General features: G+C 38.5%; 3 protein-coding genes across 3 annotated transcripts in view; 1 reads left to right on the top strand and 2 right to left on the bottom strand.

Moving 5' to 3' along the window:
- Positions 1–349: 349 nt before the first annotated feature.
- Positions 350–1,811, bottom strand: LOC18448652 (RNI-like superfamily protein). The gene has a single exon (XM_006858713.4). The coding sequence runs from the start codon at positions 1,809–1,811 to the stop codon at positions 663–665; it is 1,149 nt and encodes a 382-aa protein (XP_006858775.1). The 3' UTR covers positions 350–662.
- Positions 350–6,725, bottom strand: LOC18448653 (uncharacterized protein At4g08330, chloroplastic). The gene is made up of 3 exons (XM_020676304.2): positions 6,412–6,725; positions 4,757–4,804; positions 350–2,901 (listed from the first exon to the last, which is right to left on the bottom strand). Exons 1-3 carry the CDS (start codon positions 6,435–6,437, stop codon positions 2,565–2,567), a joined length of 411 nt encoding a protein of 136 aa, XP_020531963.1. The 5' UTR covers positions 6,438–6,725; the 3' UTR covers positions 350–2,564.
- Positions 6,726–9,750: 3,025 nt separating this feature from the next.
- Positions 9,751–22,548, top strand: part of LOC18448654 (Phosphoribosyltransferase family protein) — a 32,330-nt gene continuing 19,532 nt past the window's right edge. Inside the window, exons 1-5 of the mRNA XM_006858715.4 lie at positions 9,751–9,898; positions 11,640–11,955; positions 17,578–17,673; positions 17,835–17,903; positions 17,994–18,122. Coding sequence (XP_006858777.1) covers positions 9,786–9,898; positions 11,640–11,955; positions 17,578–17,673; positions 17,835–17,903; positions 17,994–18,122 — 723 coding nt within the window. The 5' untranslated portion in view covers positions 9,751–9,785. The remainder of the gene's footprint in view (positions 9,899–11,639; positions 11,956–17,577; positions 17,674–17,834; positions 17,904–17,993; positions 18,123–22,548) is intronic.

Below are 22,548 nucleotides of genomic sequence, written 5' to 3'. Positions count from 1 at the left end.
TTGAAATGACCAATTGAAAGATTTTCCGACTCTTTTTTATTGGATTTACAAGTCTAACTCTTTTTTATTGAATTTACAAGGTACACCTTACTTCTATACCTTACTTATTACAACCTTATATAAACTTTTTTCTTTATGTTAACATTGGACAGCTTTTCTTTGGGAAAAAATCATATTGGTTAAGATGGGGATAGCTGTCGCCTCCGAAAGAGAAGTATGTAACTGGACAACATTGATAAACTTATAAATTAGATATTAGATGCAAATGGATCATGGGGATTTTCAAGCATCAGACTTGAGTTAAACTCAATGAATCAGATAAAATCTCAACTTTGCACACACACGGAGGGAGAGTCCAACAAGTCCTGAATAATCATATCCACTCAATTCAACTTTACATACACATGGAGAGAGAGAGAGGGTCATCTAACAACTGAATAATCATATCCACTCAAAGCTGAAACATTCATAACAACAGGCCGTCACAAGTCTCCTCAACACAAACCCCCCAACAACAAAAAAATCTAAGGGTAGGCCTACCCAATCACCCACTTGAGAGAGAGAGAGAGAGAGAGAGAGTCACCTTCAATCAACAGAAGACTACTTGGTCTCCCTCCGAAAGTAATTCACTCAAGACAGAAAAATCTCCCCTCTAAGCACCTTCAAGGAGCACATGAAGCCAACCTCTTCCTCTCACACAATAACTCATTGAGCCCAAGCAACGTTACAGACTCAATCCTCCTCACTTCAACTCCACCCCTTGCCAGCTTGAACGACTCCAAACCCGCATTAGTAACCTGCCTGCACCAGCTAATATGCAACACGCTAAGCCTCTTGCACCCATCCCTTAATGCCCTCAACCCGACATCACATAGGCCCCGGCATCTATTCACATGTAATATCTCCAAATTCAAACAATCAGTCCCTATAGCCCTCCAACCCAGAACCCCAACACCGTGACACACCCCAAGGTTCCACTCCTTTAGCCTAGTGCACCCTTTGGCTATAGCACAGACTGACTCGTCCCCCACAAACCGACATAGCCTGAGGTTCAAGTACCTTAGGCTCGAGCACCTGAGCCCAATCGAGCCTAGCTGGTCCCCTCCGGTCCAGCCCCTCGGGCTTGATAGGTTCAGATACTCGAGCGAACCCCCACTCACTGCATGGGCAAGCCCCTCAGGACTAAACCTACATGAGTCAGCCTCCAGCAATGCTAACTCACCACAATGCCTTAGCCCATATCCTCTTATTCCTGTACAACTGGTTATGACTAGTGTAGTGAGACTTGGACACCCGGAGGATAGAGCCTCAAGCCCCGTGTCAGTGACCGTGGTGCATGAAAGGTTCACATGTTCTAGGCTCTTGCAAGACTCAGCCAAGACTCGAAGCCCAGTGTCAGTGATGTTGCATCGATAGAGGCTTATATAGGTCAAGTTGGGGCACCCAGCTGAGATGTCGGCTACGCCTGAATCAGTAAGGCCCAGGCACAGGTCGAGGCATAGTGCTTGTAGCCTCGAGCCATTTAGGGAAAGGGAGGCTAGCCCATGGTCTGTGAGTTTGGTGCAACCAGCTAGTGATATTGAGCTGAGGTGGGTGAACCGGGCTAAGAGTCTTGGAAGATATTTAATGTAGTCCTCAGATGCTTCTGGGGTATAGATGCAACGTAACCTCAAGGAGCCACGAGTTGAGCTGTCGACCCTTAGCCACCTCTGACAAGTCAGGCTAAAGGCATTGAGGTCTTCCCAGTTATTGAGGAGACGCACGATCATGGCTAAACAATCGTCTGGGATTTCAGCAATAGTGGTTCCCATAGCGTTGCAGCAATCAGGCCTCCTCCTGATGGTCCCGATGGGACACAGGTTCCTAATCTGGTTCGTTCAATCAGAAAAAAGGAAAAGAATAAAAGGAAAAATGATGTTTTGAGTGGTTTAAATATCTGGGTTGTGAAAACTTCCGACTCTCTTTTCCTTTGGGATTGGTCATCCAGGTGATTCCCTTGATGAAAGCATTGTGACAAACCGCATGGTTTCATAAAGCCCATAAAAGAAAAGCACTGCTAATTTTCAGAAATATCATGAGCATGTCACCAAAATACTAAGGAAAGATAATGCATACCATAAAAAATAAAATAAAAAAATTCTAGTGCTTTTCATCACATCTTTTCAACTTTTGAAGGCAATAAGTAAACAGAGGCTCAATTTTTTTAAAACAATGTAAATAAAAGATTATCAATGGTTTGTTTCTTTGCAAATATTTTCTCGTTTCTCCAAAGATTCTCTAATTTTATGAGAGAAAATGTGCTCTAATTTCTATGTGCAAGTTTAACAAATTTTACAGAGAATTCACAGATCATCCTAAAATCTCGTTAAGAAATTCCCAGGAACGCAATTTGTCAATTTTGATAGAATATCAATCATCAACCAAGGGTGCCACAGCTTGAAAGCCAAGTTAGAATGCAAATCAAAAGGAAGATGCAGATGCCAGCTACCTGGTTTAGACAATGTTTATAAAAGTGTTTAGCTTCAAATTATTAACTTATATCTTTAAGCCCCTGAATCATGGGGCTAGCTGAACTCATCCAAAGGCTGAACAGCTCTGATCTTTATAGTGTACTTCCTGTGTGAAGAATGGGTGGCTGAATCTGAACAGTTAGAGGCTGAATCGCCATATCCATAGCCAATGTGGGTCCCACAATTTCGACAGAGGAGTTTGGTTTTCATGCCAAATGGGCCCCACGAGTAAGGGAGACACTTGACCTCATCAATCTGAGTGAACCTGCTTGGATCAACCGAAAGGAAGGAGATGACACCTTTCTTGATGGATTTTTGGTACCCAGAGCCTATGCGTGAGGTAATTCGGTTGGAAGATTTTAAATTCAAGGAGTAACCACAAGACCCACAACTGCAAAAGAGGAGAACAAAACTCATATTGTAAAGCAAATATCATAGAGAGGAACATACAGTAGAAATATGCTGGCAAAAGTGTGTTTAGAAACCAAGGGAGAGCATATCGTCATTGGAAATAGTCCAATGCGTCATCATTCTCCATTGAAATGTGGACAGTGATGGAGAGAGGCTGGGCCTGTCAGTGGGGTTATGGCTTGTTCTAGTGGGTCCAACTTTCTCTCCATCATGTCCAATTCAATTATGTGTTGTCCCCATGGACTGTGAATTGGCCATAGTTCATGGATCATAAACCAACAATTCAAATGTCTATAGGGTACAAAGAGTGGTCAGTTTTGGTCATACTATCTTGTTCTGTGCATTTAAAATTGAGAAATAAATATCTTATGAGCAGAAAATAACATAGATCTCAGGTTTGATGGCACAAACGTCGAATTACAATGTAACAAGTAACCAACTATACCATGATTGGCATGCCCCTTCCTTTCTTGTCAATGGTGCAACTGAATTTGTGGATATTTGTTTTGAACATATAAAAACTCCATTGATGAGTATCAAAATGCCTTAACATGAAGCCTAAAATATCTTGAGGACAATAATAGCTTAACTATGAACAGTTTATGACAAGAATGTATAACGGATGGCACATAGAGCAAACTTTGTAAAATGAACCAGCCCGTCAAAAGAACCAAATGGTAATTTTCCAAAAATGGAAAAAAAGAAAAGGGAAAGAACCAACAGTTGCTCTCTCTGTTTTTTGGCACCTTTTTGAGCAATGGGCCCCGAGACCTCTCTTCCTCTCCCTAGAACAGCTGCTTTCTCTGTATTTTGCTTGAACAAAATTTTTGGGACACAGTACATATTTATCATCTTGCTTGTACAGAGCACCCATTTGGTGGGCTGCCTTACCGCCTCATCATCATCTGAACCTTATCCCAACTATTTGGGGCCGGCGGGCTGCCTTATCACCTCGTTGCACTTGATTTTGTCTCCTTCAATATTATACAGTGAATTATCTCATTTAAACAAATAAAAAAAGGATCCAACATTCTGATTAATGCAGCCTGCCCACATATATTTTTACACAAACTTTCTGATGCAACATCCCTCCAAAACCAATACATTAGAGGGTTATAGGAGGGGTGGATGGGTGTTGACTCGAGCTCGATCATCCGCTTCAAAACTAAATTGGAGCATTCAACAAATGGTTGCAGTTTGCATAACTCCCTTCTTGGTGACAGAAGAATCTCCATGAGAGAAAAAACTTTTAACTATTCGTTTTACTTCCATTTTGGAAAGGCGAGTAAACGTGAGGTTAAGTAGGACCTTTTTGCCAAGATTGCTTCATCCAAAAGGCTACAGAGCCATCAGATAATTAGTAGTTACTGAACATTCTAACCTAATAACCAGAATGATTGAAAAAATAACATTATCAGGAGAGTCCAAGGTTCTATTGGAGATTGAACAGATGCTTTAGTACACAAAAATCTCTAATCTTAACAATCTTTGATTACTGATCCTTTTCTGCTTGTTCATCTTGTGACATTTCTGAGTCTATAATTCATAATATCAACTGTAAGTCATTGCTATCATTGCAGTTATAGAAGAATTCATCAGTCAATTGTGTGATTGTAACCATTGCCAATCCCTGTAAGATCTATCTTGTTCATCATGGAAGATGTATTCAATGCTTTGTGAGATACGATAGTCAGCATGGGTTAGTCAAGTGCACATCCAAGGGTCAGAAGAATCACAACATTACTCAAAAAAATAAAAAAGGCTAAAATAAATACTCAATAGAAGCAAGAGAGAGAGAGAGAGAGAGAGAGAGAGAGAGAGAGAGAGATGCACACCTAATGCCTAATAGATCATATGCGCAGCACTGAAAATGAGGAGACCGACTGTCAAGCCAAATAAGAAATGAGCAGGGAGTCTTATTTCATGGGGGATCATATTTCCTTTCATGATTTCTTCACTCTCACTACCTATTATACATCACTCCTCTCCATCATTTGTGATGCCTCTGATCCATGATTTTATCTACTAAAGATTAACAAGATAAAATATGAGGAAGTATGTTTTTTGAACTTCAAGGCCAACCTAAGTTGATCAAGTTCATAACATTTGTTTTCTGATTAGGTTATGCAAGTTTTACGTTATCAGTGAAAAATAACAGAAGTTGATCAAGCCTGCATAAAATAGCTCCCTAGTTATCCAGAATCCAGATAGGTGTTGATCCCAGCAAGCTATGGCAAGCTTGGCCAAAATAAAAATGCATGAATCCCATCGCTATGCATTTTGTTAGCAATCCAAAGTGGACAATAAGTAAACTATTTCTCTATGATTTTACTAATAGGAATCACAGTTACATGTGCAATCAACAAAATAAATATGCTTTAGTTCTCATTCTCTCTTTAAAAATATGCAATTGCCAAGTTTAAGAACTCAGCTCAGGCCGCGGACTCGGCCCTAGCCTGAGCCAAGTTACTCCAATGAGTCCAAGTGGACTCACTTGAATCATGTACAGGGCCCAAAAACCCAAAAAGTTTGAAAACAATTTCAAAAAATTGTAAACAAATAAAATAAAAATAGTAAAAGCCAAACAAAACTAAAAATAACATAAAAATAACAAATAAGCTGAAAATATATATAAAACATGGATTTAGAAAAAAAATGGTTTACAGTTGGATACACTTTAGAAAAATCCAAAAAAAATAAAAGGAAACTATAAAAATAGAGAATATGACAAGAAAACTCACAAATCATTGTCCAAAAGCATCCAAATTCCATATAAATTATTTATCAATTTTGATTTTTTTTGAATTTTTAAAATACCCTGAGTTTTAGCAGGCAAGAGCCATCGGAGTCCTTGAACATTGTGTAATTGGGTCTCTCTCTCTCTCTCTCTCTCTCTCTCTCTCTCTCTCTCTCTCTCTCTCTATACCATTGGTCCTATGATTTATAAACAGCATTTCTAGTTGAGATTCAGAGAAAACCCTCTAACTAGTGAAACCAATAAAAGAATTTCGCGTTTTTTATAGATGACCAAATAATTCAACATTATCAGTCTAATGACATCAAAGAAGTAATCATTGAATCCTAGCTAACAAAATGCAAATAACAAAAATTCAAAATTTTCATCATGACTGATTGGATTAAAGAGACCCAATGATGCAAATTCATGAAAAATACAGAAGCTCCAAATTAGAGATCAATATCAAAGTCTATACCCCGCATTCTTAAATTTCCACGCAAAAAAAAATCATCACTTTTGCGGGGATCTTAAAATAAGCGCAAAACAATCTCTAGAATTGAAGGGAGAAAAAAAAAAAAGCAGAATTACTTTAGTGGGTTTTCACTTTTGCCCTAGTTCTACAAGAAATCCAATAATCCTAACAAGATAATGAAACTCTGAGATTTCGTCCTTTTTTTTTTGTGCTTTTGGATGAGAACTAAAATTCTACTATGGACATGACATAATATACATTGGAGATGAATAAAAGGGTACCTGTAAGTGACATCTGCTTGGGACATGCTTAGAGATCAGGACTCTGGGTCTTTTGGAGGATCATCCATTAGAGAATTTGGAGAGAGAAAGTGACGTTTCAGAGCGCTTGAGAGGAAGAAATCTCAGAGTTGGTATTTGTGAGAGAGAGAGAGTTGTAAAAAAGAGAGAGATTGGTTGCGCTGAAAATGAGAGTGAAGGGCAGTGATTTTTTTAGAGAGAGAGAGCAAGAAAAATGAAGGAAATGTGGAGAGAGTGTTTTGCCCAGATAAGGAGAGAGGGGCTAGAGAGAGAAAGGAGGACTTCGGATTGCAGTCAACGGACCTGTTTAGTTTGAATAATCTTATTAAACTCTGGGCTTAATTACTGATATACCCCTTGACCAATTTAAATGAGACGTACTTTTGTTACAGTTTGGTTTATAAAAGGCCAAAGCTTTAAATAGAGCGCACTTTCAAATAGTATTGAAATATGTTGTTTTAGTATAATAAATATTTAGGATGGTATGAAAATTTATTTTTATCTCTAATTATAAAAACTTAAAGTTTAAAATAGTATAGATCGTACAGATTTATAAACATTTAAAAATCTTAAAAATTGATGGTGTAGATAATACATTATAAAATGCACTATTTTCAAGACTTAAAATCTATTTTGTTTCATGTCCATACATGTTGAGAGATGATGAATTGAGGGTTTTTCAACCCGCAATAACCTTTCTCGTTAATTTTTTAGGGGTGCCTTAATTTGATTATTTAGGGCTTCGCCTTTATATAAACTTTTGCCTTTTATTATAAGGCCTAAGTTTCATCAAAATAAAATAAGGCATGGGAAAGCACTTTGGATATCAAAAATCTCTATGATGGCTTTAAAATTAATTTCCAATACAGTATGAAGCTAAAAAATTGGTACACATCTTGCGGATATGTGAACACCTATTTTTATGGTAAAATAGATAGTCTAGATAATGTGTTATAATATTCACTATTTTTCGGGCTTGATATTCTAACATTTTTTACAACCATAATGGTTGAGGCGAAGATGATCGATTTGAATATTTTCTAATGCCATAACTATAACTTTAAGTGAGTTTTACGATGAGGCCTTACTTATTTTGATAGGGTTGGAGTACTATAAAAAATTTTCCCTTATTGATAATACCCCTAAGTAACTTCCTAGATATATATCATAAGTTTATATAATGTTGCAACTCCATGTTATTGAAATAATGTTCACCTCGAAAATCCTATAGAAGAGAGTATTTCGATGTTGGATAACCTTTCAATTGATAATCTCGATCAAGTGATGTATGAATACAACAAAAAACTATAATTTCAAGTCCTAAAATAAATACAAAGTCAACGATACAATCTATTTTCAAGTATTTTTAAATATGTTTGATCATAAGTGTTTTAAAATTTTATATTTTGTAAGTATGAAAGAAATAGATTTTAGAGTCAGGGTGCAAAAATCAATATCATTTAATTTTTTTTATAATGTAGATTTGACATTATATTAAAAGACATTCTTTTTTAGTGTTATCTTGAAAAATATGTCTTTGTCTAGGATGAATGGTGGGGAATATCGTAACTAGTGTTGTCAATATCGGCTCGGCCACCGGATCAATTAAGGCTTTAGTCTGCAACCACTCAAACTGGTTGGACTAAATTTTAGAAAAATAAAAAAATAGATACAATAGTTTAAAATCGACTGGTTTGAGCAACCAAAACATTGGTTTTGACTGATTCACGATTAAACTAGATTTTTACTTTGGACTATACCAATCAACACACTGTTATGATTATTTATTTTAGTTTAATAAAGACCAAAGTAAAAAACTAAATTTTTACTTTAGACCAGATCAACCAACACACTGGTATGATCATTTACTTTAGACTAGACCAAACTAGATTCTCGATTGGTTGAACCACCAGTTTGGTCTAATATTGATAACTATGTTCACAACCTTACTCATATAGAAATGTATACAATTAGATCATTTAAATTAGATACAAGAAAGTCACAATCAGATGGTTGATAATACGTTATTGTTTAGGCACAAAGTTCAAAACAAATATTTGTGAATATTGTGATACACTTTTCTCTATTGGATTTTACGTTAAAAAAAACTAAAAATAATTAGGACCCATTGCACAAAAAAATAGATAGTTTGATTGTATCGAATCCTATTTGTATTTGCCACCTCACATAAACCTCAATAGAAACATGGGAAACAACGCGCAAGTAATATACATTGTTGCAGCTAGGCGATATGGATCTCCACCGTTTATTCTCTCAGTTAAGGCAGGGACTAGCCAGTCATATTAGATTCTATGTACTCGTACAGAGAAACTGTACATCTTTATCTTCCGTGATTGTGATATGTTTTATGGAGCACACTGTACACTTAGTCTCTTGGGTAAAATACACGCTTAAGAGGATTTTTATGATTTCGAAGTTTTATGGATTTTTTGAGATGTGAATGTCGAGATGGATGAGTAGCAAGCGAGAAAGAGATATAATTTTAAATGAAAGGTGCAGTTTGTATATAGCTAAGGCTCTAAACAATAAAAGTAAAGCACACCTTCAAATAGTATCGAAAAATGTGGTTTCAATACTGAAAATTGTTGTGATAGCCTTATTATATATTTTAATATTTAATTATACAGTTTAAAGCTTAAAAAAGAGTGTAGATCAAGCAGACTTATGAAAACTTGAAAATTAATTATCCAAAAATATGTTTCAAAGTGCATTATTTTCAAAACTTGAAATCCATTTTTTTCTCGTGTCCATGCATCTTGATGTAGAGATGATCAATTTGAGGATATTTGAGCATCAAAACAACCTCTTCTAGTGAAATATTTGTGGTGGGCTCTAATTTGATTGTTTGGAGCCTCAACTTTATATAAACCTTTTCCCTAAATGGATACATTATACCTTTATTTTGATGCAAGGTAGTCACGTTAATCTCGACCATTGAATGTAAAAATAGATGGCTACAATTATTCCATTACCAAGCTTAAACTTCAAAAGAAATGTTTTCGAACTCTGAGACGCATCCAAGCTATCAATTTTCACATCAAATGATTGTAAGGAATTTGTTATCCCATTGTATTAAAAGTAAATGGTCGATTTGTATAATCCTTTTAAGTTATATTATTAAATTTGAGAAATTTACGCCATTTTTAAAACATCAAAATTTCATTGCCGGGATTTCGAAGCCCCTCAAAGTGCCGCCAGTTCGATATGCGGCTTTACTTTATTTTGATAAAGCCTATGCCTTACGAAACACGCCAGTATTAAAAAATAAAGAGCTCGTAAGGGAGCATCATATATCTCTTTGTGTCTACATTCGTGGTGAAGTTGTTGCAGAGAAGATGGAGAAGAAAAAGGAAATATCCCTTTTCTACTGCATGGAGGCCGAAGAACTTGCACGTAATGTTGCGGCCGCACATCCAGACTGCATTCACCTTCAGTCCATCAATTGGAGGTTGGTTTTTTTTTGTTTGATGAAATTGCCTGTGATTCTAGGTTGGTTCTAACTGGAGGTTGGTTCGGTCTTTCTCTCTGTCTTTTTTTTTTGACAAAAAACTGGAGGGTCGCTCTCTTTCTTGCTATTTTTTTATGAAGTTGCGTAATTGGGGGTTGGGTTCTCTCTATCTTCCATTGCTTCTCCTTGTTTATCTCTTTGACTGCCATCCTTTTTCGGTGTTATATATGGCTATATCATATTGGATTCCTCAAACTAGTAGTGTATTATCACTTTGATTTTTATCATTTATGAGTGTATGATCATTTATTCCATAAGAAGGAATTGGTTGTGTATCTTGATCATTTATTTCAATTGGATTTAGATAGGTTGATGCTCTTTGAGTTTGTCAGGAATCAAGCGAGTTTATTGCCCAAAATATATCATTTTTTTCCCATTTGAAATTTGATCTCCCTTCTATGCTTCCCTTGATTTCTTGTTGTTTTTGAGTTTCTCATTGTATTACCAGTTTTTTAGTTCCATATGTTGATCGTCATTGACATAGGCGAGGATTTAAGTGAGCTTCATACACTCGCAATTTTGCTCAAGCTTGTGGGTGATCTTAAGTTTTGATGCTAATACTTTTCTGGTTTGGTTTATCTATTTCGGAAAATTAGATTGTTGCGACATTTGTGTGTGTTCTTCTTGTTTTTCCTTTATAGGTTGCCAGATTATCTCTTTCTGCCCCTACATTGCAGGTTTCCAACATTTCACAATTTAGAATATCACAAGGCAATCACTTTAATATTGCATTAAGTAAAGTTTAGGGTTACGTGTATAACCTTAGTGGCCTGACGACCTGTTTTTCCAAAGACATGCAACAAGACACTAAATCATATTGCAAAAGCTACATGAATCAATATGTGGGTATCGTAGCTACTTCAACACTATGGGCCGGACTACCCTTTCTTACTAAATTATCCGCTGATGAATTAGACTGGGGCTAAGAGTGCTTGAAGACAAACTGCAATCCCCTGGTGATGTTGAAATCAAATATGGGTTCTGACTGCCAAGGAAACGCAGGGTATTTGAGGCCAATAAATTGGTTGCTTCCTATGAGAGCCTCTTTTAATACTGTTAGTTTAGACATTTGAAAAGACGGGCTCTAGCGTTTTCAAGACGGGCTCTAGCGTTTTCAAGCTCAAGAATGACCTCTTTGAGAAGTTAAATCATGTTAGCAGTCACTAGCCACTTCAGCACTTGTGCAGGAATCCAATATCATCTCAGCTATCTTTTTCAATTTAGATTCCTGTGTCATCAGAAGTCTACAGGTACACATACAAACATATGTGCACATATATTTGTAATATTTGGCCCTTCAATTGAATGTAAACATTAGAAATTGGGCTTAATATATTTTGGGTTTTTATTCTGGCCGCTTCTTAGAGGTATCAGTGTCCTGGCTGCACATTTCTGTTGGACTTTTATGGAAGGTAAATGAATTGTTTCAATTAAAGCCCTCTCTCCTTTAAACTAGTGGGATACATTTTTGTACTTTCATAGAAATCTCTTTTTTTAATTCTTTATTAATATGCTTATATCTTATTGTCTAGTCAAACGCACTTTGTCATTATTTGTGTATATTCCTGCACTGCATATTATTTTTCTGGCTGCATTTCTATTTAATGAGTTCTTCATTGAAAGAACTACTTCAATTTTCCTAGAGTTATTCGGGGAGGGCTTATTTCGTTTGAAATGGCAGGAGCTTTGATGATGGATTCCCAAATCTTTTCATTAATAATGCACATGATATCCGAGGTCGACACGTAGCTTTTCTCGCTTCTTTCAGCTCTCCTGCAGTCATTTTTGAGCAGCTTTCTGTCATCTTTGCTTTGCCAAGACTATTTGTGGCGTCTTTTACATTGGTTTTGCCTTTCTTTCCTACCGGCTCTTTTGAACGCATGGAGGAGGAAGGAGATGTAGCAACTGCATTCACCATGGCAAGGATACTGTCAAATATACCCATATCTAGGGGTGGCCCAACTAGTCTGGTCATCTATGACATCCATGCATTACAGGTTTGTTTTATTTAGGACTTGTACGAAAATATGGTTCATATACCTCTTGAAATTCTATTATTTTATGGTAATATACTATTCCTTTGTCCACATCAATTAGTATATTTTTGTCTGTGATATTCCCCACCATTGACTCATGTTACCAATGTCCTGAACATGAGAATGAATATTGTTAAATTTAGAAAGTGGGAGGCAGGTACTGCATTCTTTCTGGAGAAATATTAATTATCTTGACACTTAGATTACAAGTAATGGATAGTGAGAAAAAAACTAATTGGTTTTTTTTTGTAGAAAGGATTGTTGGAATGAGCTTCTCTCTGATATCCATGTTGGATAGACTTCCTTTTTTTCTAGTTCATACTATGCTGAAAAATTCACTACTGTATCTTTTTTTTTTGGGCGAATGTTTTTCATATCTGGTTTTTCATATCTGTGCCTTTGTGCAAGTTTCGTGGAGCATATCTAGATGAGTAATCTCCGAGACCTGCCAGTCTTGTGTCACGAGCTCCAATTCGAAGGGAAAAGAGGATGCAGGTCGCCATACATGCACTTCATTTCAATCAAGGCTGATAAAGATTCTATGACGGTACAACATTGCCAGATTTTGAAAGTGCTTTGCTTCTTCCTCTTAGAACATTGCTGTTACACTCTAAGTGCCACTTGGGGGCTCGAAGCTTGCTGTCAAAGCTGGTTACTACAGAGAAGGCACAGTTAGTATCATGGTTGCAACCACTGAACTGTGTGACTCCAATTCAAATATATCGAACAGACTGCAATGCCCACCCTCCTTTCTCTTTGTAAATATGGATTCCAAAAAAGATAAATGTGAGCAATTCCCATATTAATTACGTAAAAAATAAACAATCCCCTTCCATTTTAAAGGAAAAATCAATCTTCAGTCATCAAAGCTGTTGACATGAAGAGTAATTCAAGGTCTGTCAGAAGTTAAAAAGTTTCTAAGCTCTTATAGAGGTTTCTCCAATCCTGGATCTAAACAATGAGACTTAATATAAGAGCAGCTCAATTTCTTTTGTGTAAATACTAGATTTACAGGTCCTTGAGATTTGAGACACCTTCTGAGGCCCCTCTAGGATTGAATTTGTGAGAAAGACGATGATAAGAACTTGCTTTCCAAAATAGGCATATCCTTATTCGAATCCATTGATGAAAGCAAGTCCATAACAACCCATGTTGGACTTTCTTGTTTATGTGACAGTCCAGAATAATTTTTTTGAGACTGTGGCGGTAGGTAGGATGGAAAACCCAAAGAACATCAGAAAATAGGATGGATAGCATTAGGCTAGGAAAATTTAATTATAATCTATATTTTGACCTCCAAAAAGAGTTTTGAAATCTTGTTGTGGATGCAAATTTCTGGACATTCACTCCTCAGATCGCCATGTCTTGGTGATCTTGTTGTTCTTTGGATGACCTCATGCTGTGCCATTTATTCTTTTGTGAACAAGGTGAAAATTTCGTAATTATCTTTATCAATAATAAAGAATAAAGAGAAAGTTCCATCTTTACCCTTTTCTTCTTCTTACCTATTCAGAAGATCAGCTAGGGAGGGTAACACTGGTGCAATGGGGCTGGCTTCCAATTTAGGGGATGGAATTGATCCCAAGAGCTGGACGAGGCATTTAGTTGGGATGACAGTACGAGGACAAGAGGAAATCTGATGTGCCAACTTCCATTCCATCTTCTTAGAGGGGCAAAATGGCTGGCCACAGGCATTTCTTTGGTGTAATGGAAGTTTCCTGTGCAGGGTTAGTGAGACTCTTTTAAAATATAAGTAATCCCCATAGGCCATTCGGTACCTTTCATCAGCTGCCTATGATGGGGTAGGTAACAGAGGTCTAAGAAGTAATATCTGCAGGGGATTGGTGTTTTTTGGCTCCTTTGTGACCATGTCACCCCAGGTGCTTGAGAGAACTGTTCCAGAGTGGGACTGTAGCTATTTCCTTCCTTGAGGAGCTTGCACTACTTCACTATTATATTTTGGCATAATGCTGTGAGTCGTGTTGTAAGAATTGTAGATAGGATGGATTTTTTGTTGTTCATTTATTGGAACCATGACATTGTTTCTGGAGAGAGAACATGATGCTGTGATGTCCTGCAGCCTTAGCTATGAAAACCATAATATGGGAAGGTTTCCATAGACTTCCTCTGCAGCCACATAGATCATCATTGTTGGCAAGGCTTTCTCAGATATATTTCTGCTTATAGGGTGGTAATTGGAGCCTCAAGTCTGTTGGATGAACTCATTTATTTGGTGGCTTGTGTAAACTTTTGGCTGTTGGATGTTAGAGCTCCTAACAACAAATGCTCAGCAGGATATGAGAATATCATCAGGACCAGGATCATGTCAGGGCTTTCTTCTGATGAGTCCAAGTTCTGGTGCCACTTAGCTCAAGCTCCAGGAATGAGCTTTGGCGCTTCTGGGGAGTACAGAGCCTGGTCTTTAGCATGTGTTCTTTTTCAGAGCATTTGAATGGGAAGTACGTCTCCATGACTTGTTACATATGTTCCATTCTGCAGAGTTTTTTTTCTCAGAATTATAAACCAATGAGGTAAAAATGCTCCATTCACTGTTTATTGCTTTAGCCCGAGCATCTGGTATTCTTCTTCTTGGTGGGTGAGGTTTGCATCAGTGCTATGCTCGTTGCTCATAAAAAAGGCTTTCAAGGTGTCTGAAGTTTCCCAGGTTTTCAAATGCAATACTTATGCATAATTCTTCTTGTTCAGATACGATCCTTGTGTGGAAAATGGATATTGTGCATCCTTCCAAAATAGTCTTTTGTAAAATGTGTCCTTTGGTTGGTCAATGAGTACCCCTCTCTTTTAAGAGGGTTTTCCATACTTTACTCGAGCCTGGAGCAGTGGGGTATTCTAGGAGCCTGAGGGCTATTGGTGCTTTGCTGGTCCCTCAAAGTTTTGTGTTCCTTGGTAAATTGTTATGGATGCTCGTATCGAGTGCATAAGGTGGTTTTCAACGGGGTTTGGGCTCCCTTGGTTTGTTGCGTTGCTCTAATTCTTTTCAAGAATATGTTAGATGATCATTGGACATTGGTGGTTTCAGACCACTTTTCGAGCATACCAATGGGTTAGTTTAACCAAATGGTTGGTGAGCTAGCTAATGTTTGGGTGTGGCAGAAGTTGGTTAGTTGGAGCTTTTCCTAAGGGTTTGTAAAAGTCATATCACTAGGCTGTGAAAAAGATATCATATCCAATCATTAATGTATGAGCGGTTTTGGTATATGAAGTTTTGGTCATCTAACCCTGATTCCAGTTTTTTCTTTTTGGATCTTTCAATGACAGTTATTTTCTTACTGGTCATATATTTTGGTTCTTTGCTATTCATGCTACTTATCTGTGTGCAGCTGTGTCCTTTGATGAGTCTCTCTCTCGTGGTAAGGACAACTTGGTCTTGTCTTGATAAACTTGATGTGTTTTGCTCACATTCAGAAGGAGCAGCATTTCCAATTGCTTTGAGTTTCTTTTCCAGCAGTGTTGATCGAGAGGAGATTACTTCATTCAGATGCTCATTATATTGTCAAAATTACACTTTTAATGATCAAGTTCTAATCATGTTGTGGATTTCTTTTTCCTTTATAAATGGCAGACAAATTTGTTGCAATCAAAGTACTTTTCATCGTATAGCTTCTTGCAAGGTATTTTGTTTTGTTTCATTTAATCAAGGGTGCGGTTTCTATAAGGATGCAACCTTAAACAATCCAATTAAGGCGCACATTAAAATTTTATCATAACATGTAATTTTGGTATAAAAAATTCTTAGTATTATCTTAAAATCTATTTTCATACCTAATTAGAAAATTTTAAATTCCAAAAATGGTTAAAAAATATATGAAAATCTTGAAAATGGATGGTCTAGATAATTTGTTGCAAGATGTACTATTTCCGGGACTCAAAAACTTTTTTTTTTTTTTTCATATTCATACATCTCAATGTTGAGATGATCGATTAGAGGGTTTTTTCAACATTAAAACAACATTTCCGATAGATTTTTGAGGTGCATCTGTGATTCTACATTTTAAGGTTGCAACCTTATATAAACTTTTCCCTGTAATCAATGCCCTCTTTTTAAAGAAGATGAACTTAACCTAAACACCATGAATCTTCGGCAATTGTAAGGCTTTCAATGTGGAGAAAGATTACTTTACATCCCCACTCACATATATTTTACCTACATCCCTCATCTCCCAGCCGTCTGATCTGAATGGACGGCTAAGATGGCCCCAATCTCAATGTCATGCCTAAACACTTTTTTTTTTTTTAATGTTTTTCTAGAAATGATATTGACATCAAATTTGGGGCTTCCTCTCTTAAGCTCGCACCTATGAAAATATAAAAAAGTATTTCTGATAAAAAAAATGACCAAAATACCCCTAAAACTTTCACTGGTATTTTGGTCATTTTATTTTTACGAAAACATTTCTAATATTTTTCTGAGGTGTGCTTCAGTGAGATGATGACACACACCAAATTTCATATTCATATGATTTGTAAAAAAAAATTGAAATTAAAATAAAACATTAGATCTAGATCAAATAAGTAGTGGCTCAGTCACGACATCATTGCTGAAGCTATCCCAGCCATCCATTTAGATCGAACAGCTGGGAGATGAGGGATGCAAGTAAAATATATATGGGTAGGGATGTGTGGTAAGCTTTCCTTTCACTGTGAGCTTGAAATATTTTGATATGTGTGTATTTGTAAAAGGAAAATGTTTGTCTAAGGTTCGGGCCCTAAGCAATCAAACTAAGGCGCACCTCAAAAATTCACTAGAAGAAGTTGTTTCGATACCAAAAAACCTTCAAATCCGATCATCTCGACCTTGAGATGTATGGACGTTAAAAAAAAAAAGGACTTCCAAGTGTTGAAAATAGTGCATCTTGTAATGTATTATCTAGATCGTCAATTTTCAAGATTTTCAAGTGTTCATAGATTTGCCTAATCTACACTATTTTTGAAACTTTAATTTATAATTAGAGATGAAAATAAAATTTTAAGCCACTATAAAGATTTTTGGTACTGAAACGACATCTTTTGACACTATTGAAGGTATGCCTTACTTCGATTGTTTATGGCCTCAGACTTATGCAAACCACAACCGTTCTGAAATCTTATTCTATGGATGATTAGGTTTCATTGCTTGCACCTAGTTTTTTTGTTTGTCTTGCTAAGTAATTTGCATTTTCACTAGGACGTCAAATTCATTTGTAAAATTATTTGGATAATGTATTATTTTCATTTTTTCTGTGTACTGTACATTCCGTGTTATGAGATATAACGATATCTGCACACTTTGTTCTTGTTACATGGTTGCTTTACCATTTAGAGCATTTTCTTTCACCATCGAAGAGTTAGGATTCATCTATCATTTTTCATATATTGAGGCATTATGTAGCACAAGGGTGATGACATTGTCTTGTAAGAAAATGATATGGGGCTTGTGTGCTGCTTCCATTTGATTTATAAGTTTCTTCTTCTCCTACTGCACTTGATCCTTGTAAAATGTAATGCATTCCAAGCATCGGTGATTTTTGTCACCATCTTTCTTGCCTGGCAAACTTTTTACGACTGATCTTGATTGCTGCACAGGAAAGATTTTACTTTGGTGACCATGTTTTACCTTGCTTTGAAACTGGGATCCCTCTATTAAAGCAGCGCCTTGGAGAGCTTCCCGATGCGGACAATGTGAGTATCTCAAAAGCAGGACCTCTGCATTTCTGAACCGTGTGGCTGCTATGAAAAGCCCTTTATAATCTGTATTTTTCCTATTGTTGAAATCGTTGACTTGATATTGTTTTATGTATCTTAACCTTCTTTTTATGTTTTCTAATATTATTGAATTCCAGATAATCGTGGCATTTCCTGATGATGGAGCATGGAAGCGATTCTACAAGCAGTTGCAACATTTTCCCATGGTTTTTATTTTCAAAACTAGTGGAACAGAGCACATTCCTTTCATGGTCCTTATCTATCTTACAAAATGTCTGACTTCTGTTCAGTAATAGGTTATCTGCACAAAAGTTCGAGATGGTGACAAGAGGATTGTTCGGATAAAGGAAGGGAATCCTGCTGGTCGCCATGTTGTCATTGTTGATGACTTAGTGCAATCTGGGGGCACACTTTTTGAGTGTCAGGTATGAAAGTAAAATGCCTTAGGTTAATTATGTGTTTCTTTAATAGCTCTATTCCACACTTATTTTCCAAAGATGGCCATGAAGATGAATAATGGTTTACTTACTAGAGAACAATTTTAGATACCTCAATATTTTGTGAACAACCTCTAAGTGATGTCTAAGCATTCATAACAGTGGGCCCTATAGCATATGCCAGGTGTAGTCACCAGTCTCTAATCAGCATAAATGAAGTTCTTTCTCTACTGAAAATAGATTATGGTGCAGATCAATAGGAAAATCTAATGGTTCCCTAACTTTCCTGTATTCTGTTGCAGGTTCAACATTTACTTCCCTTGGTAAATGAGGATACCTCTCTTAAAGCACACCCCTCCAATACATGAAATGCACATTAGGCACCTAAAGGCTAATTGTTAAAGAACTTACCCAAAACATGTAATTTCATCTCCTGTGAGGCTGATATCGTCAACCTCTTCTAAGGAACAAATATTCCTTCTTGCCCCCTTGTGTTCTTTCTATGAGGATAAAACAATTAACATGATTGTGTGGTATTAGAAATATGTAACAACAAGTCACAGGCCTCTTAGGTGATCCATTCTTATGGTTCTTTATTATCCACATATGGCCATTTCTTCCAAGGTGCTCATTCTGTTTGGGCCTTAAGTTTAACGATTCTATTCGGCAGATGTGGTTACTGGCAAGAACTTATTAAATCCATTGTTTGGGCTCTTAACAAATTAAAAGTTGCTCCTGCTACTAATCCTAGAGCCTTCAGCATTGTCCAAGGACGTGCTTTAGTAGCAACTCATTGATAGAAAGGGTTTGGCATATAGGAAAAAGTACCATTGCGGTAATATTTCTGAAGGAGTTTCAAATGGACTGGTAGTTTACCAATCATTGAAGGTTCTAGAACAGCTGCACCCATGTTACATGCAATAGTACCTAAAATTGCTGTTGGAAAGGTATATAAAAAATCATTAGGCCATGCCAGTTCTCCATAATAATTATGTCCAGTCTTGGGAGCTGTTTAAACTTTAAATCCATGAGTTGTCTCTTTAGCCTGCAAACGTTGCCTCTCTTCCCCTGTCCTAAAACATGAGGTGGAGCAAACTTGTAATCCTCTTGTACATGACAATGTAAGAACGGCATATCAATATGTAATTAATGCAAAGGCCAATTCTTATCCATTCACTGGAAGTCAGCGGAATTCCTCCCTATGGGTTCGATTCAACTGTTGGTGGATGTTCTCAATCCTTCTTCTCTTTGGCTTGAAGTGGAAGGCAGTTTCTTCAGGGCTCTAGTAACATGGCAATCCGCCTCACCTCGCCCCCCCCCCCCCCCCCCATGTACAAGCGCAGGTCCATAGTCCCCAACCTCATCCGGACCAGGATGAGAGGACCACTGTAGTCCTGAAACGAACAACCACGGCCCACGTCCCCACTGAAGCCGTCCATCTCTCCATCGGAGGCCAACCATCTTGATCGCTATCCCAATCAGCCTGCCACTTCTCTCAATCCAGTTGTCCCACCTTTTTCCCCACCTAACACTTGTACCGTCTTCCTTCTCCCTGCATGTGAGACGTCAACCACCTTTTTCAACCCATCACGCAATGTCAACACATCTCCTATCCTTTATGACCCCAGCTGCCTTCTCTCCACGCGGCTGACCATATTTTTGTCTCTCTTCTATCTCCCATCCCTCTCCTAGCCTTTCTTCCAATGTGATCCCTTCCTCATCCTCTGGCCACATTACTTCACCTCCCCTACCTCTTCAGCTGGGAAGTCCTCCCTGGCCCTCGCTCCCACACTATCTGTTTCCAATTCGCAGCCCACTTCATCTAACAGTCACCTTCTCGCCATTGACCGTTTCCCGTTGTCCTAGTCCAGTCCCCCATAGGTCCATCTCCCTTTGGTTTCTCCTCTTCCCCCATCCCTTTCTTCATCCCCTCCTATCTTCTCGTCTAACCCTCCCCCTTCTTCCCGTTCCAACTCTCTTGGCCTATTTTCTTCAGCCCCCCTCGCCCCTCAAGACTCTGACCATCCCACTCCTCAAACCCACCTGCTAGACGTTCTCATCATTGCCTCGGCCCTGAACCCCATTGTAGCCAACCACCAGTTGCCCCCTACCATGTCGACAAACCCCTTCGAAGACCGCGAAACCTTGAAGACTTCTTTGGTACTCCTTTCGACACCCCTCGTCATGATCCCGTATTGTTGTCCGGTCGTTCGGGTCCCTCATTTCCGGCTTGTCATCCCCCCCCCCTCCCCCTTCCTCTATCCCTCCCCCATCAGCCCAGCCCCCATCTTCTCGTGCCTGCCCTCTCAACCCTTCATCGCCTCCCTCTTTTCCTCCCCCACCCCCTATTTCTCTACTGGGGGCCCCCTCTACCTCGTCCACTGCGACTGTTCCCCCCTTAATGCCTCTCCCCTTCTTGCTTGGACCTAGTTTCTAGTACCCTCCTCAGTCTGCTCCCCCCTCCCGCCCCTCTACATACCTCCCTCAGCCTCTCGTTCAATCCATTCGCCGTTATCCAGTGAATCCTCGCTTTCTCCGAACTCGGTGGATTCAGCTTTTGTCGATGCTTTGGATCAAGCACAAGGGAACGTATCCTAGGTCCTCAGAGTCATGGGTCTCCAATTCAATGGCCCTCAAGTGGCCCTCCAAGTCTTTCTGAAATCGGAAGTTAGCTCTATCCCAAAGACTAAAAAGGAAGAGAATCTAGAGAGATCTCGAATCTTGCATGGGGCATTAATTATGACCATCCATTCCTTCCTCCCCCATCTTAAAGTGAACTGGGACCCCAAGCCCCGGCGGAGGCCTCCTTCGACCTTCCCCTGGGCGTGATACCTCCGTCCCTGTTTTCCCATGCTAATTATTTGTTGGAACGTCTAGATCCTCAGGCTCCCAGCTAAGCGCTATGCGATGCACGATATCATTGGCCGTTATTCCCCTCGATCGTAGCTTTGAATGAAACCAAACAACCTCCCCCCTCTCTAAGCCTTCGACTAATTTGGGGAAGAAGACCATGTCAATGGGTGGCTAGAGCAGTAGCGGGGGCCTCTGGTGGAATTTGGATTATTTGGGATCCTACGCTTTCTCTCTCTCCTCCTCTATCGAAGTTGCCTTTTCAGTGACGGTTATTTTATCAAGAGTCTCAGATGGCCTGGCTTTCAAGTTTTCAACTATCGATGCCCCAAAACCAGGCAGTCTTAGGGATTCCTTTTGGACTGAACTAAACGCTATTGCCTCTCTCCCTTCGCCCTCATGGTGTCTTGGAGGAGACTTCAATATTACAAGATGGCCTTTTGGAAGAGATTATCTTTCCATAGTAACCACAACCATATCTCAATTTTAAGACTTCATCTCTCGCCACAACTTGATCGATATTCTGCTTGAAGGGGCTCGTTACACCGGATCCAACCACTCTTCTTCCCCAACCCTCTCCAAAATTGACCGGTTTCTCTTCAGCTCCGATTGGGATGCCACTTTCCCTGGCTCCCATGCCTTTGCCTTATCTAAGACCACCTCAGACCATTGCCCTATATTTGTCGACACCAATCCCATAGTGCATGGCCCAAAACCCCTTTCGGTTTGAGCTGTTATGGCTCGAAGAACCAACCTTTCCTCATCTTGTCCCTCTTTGGTGGAACTCTTTTACTTCCCAAGTCTTGGGGAGAGCCGGTTTTAAGCTCCAAAGAAAAATCCAGTTGCTCAAAAATGTGATTACCGAATGCAAGAAGCAACAACTTGGCAATTTCCATTCTCGAAAAAGTGATATTTTACAAGGCATCCATGGATGGGACTCACTCGAAGAGCTTGGTCCACTTACTGATTTGGAGTGACAAACCAGGGCACAACTCAAGATCGACTAACAAAGTATCCTGAAGCAAGAGGAGATTTCCTGGTATCAACGATCTTGAGTTAAGCGGCTTGAGTTCGGGGATCTTAATATCTCCTTGTTTCATAGAATATCCAACTGTAGGAGGAGAGGCAACTCAATATCTCGCATCAAAATCGAAGATAGCTACTTAGAAGAACCTTCTGACGTGGATGGGCTTGATGCAAAAGGAGCTCGAAAATTAAATCTAGCCTTCTTTTGATCTTAAACACCAACAAAATTAGCAACAATGGAGAAATTTAAGTGGCTGTAAATCAAACCCAAAGGGAGAAGAAACTCCTTTGATAAGAATAAACTCTATACTAAAAAGAATACCAAGTCTTCTAAGTTTAAGATCCACAAGTTAACGTTCTTTGAATCGAACAACTCTTTCCAATCAAAGAAGTGCTCAACCAGTCCAAAAATTCTTCTGGGGAAAGATTTCCATAAAATTCAGGGAGATCAGTTTTAATACCTGAATTTGACTCCCTATGATCGTATCTTCGTGCATCTCGATGATGATCACACGAGTCCGCCTATCCCTGCCCCTAT

Source organism: Amborella trichopoda, chromosome 6 (assembly GCF_054954075.1).
Source record: "Amborella trichopoda isolate Santa Cruz 75 chromosome 6, AtrichopodaSantaCruz75HAP2 v2.0, whole genome shotgun sequence".
In the NCBI taxonomy this organism is placed as follows: domain Eukaryota; kingdom Viridiplantae; phylum Streptophyta; class Magnoliopsida; order Amborellales; family Amborellaceae; genus Amborella; species Amborella trichopoda.
The sequence above is the reverse complement of the archived record's forward strand: the minus strand, read 5'-3'. Positions and strand labels throughout refer to the sequence as shown.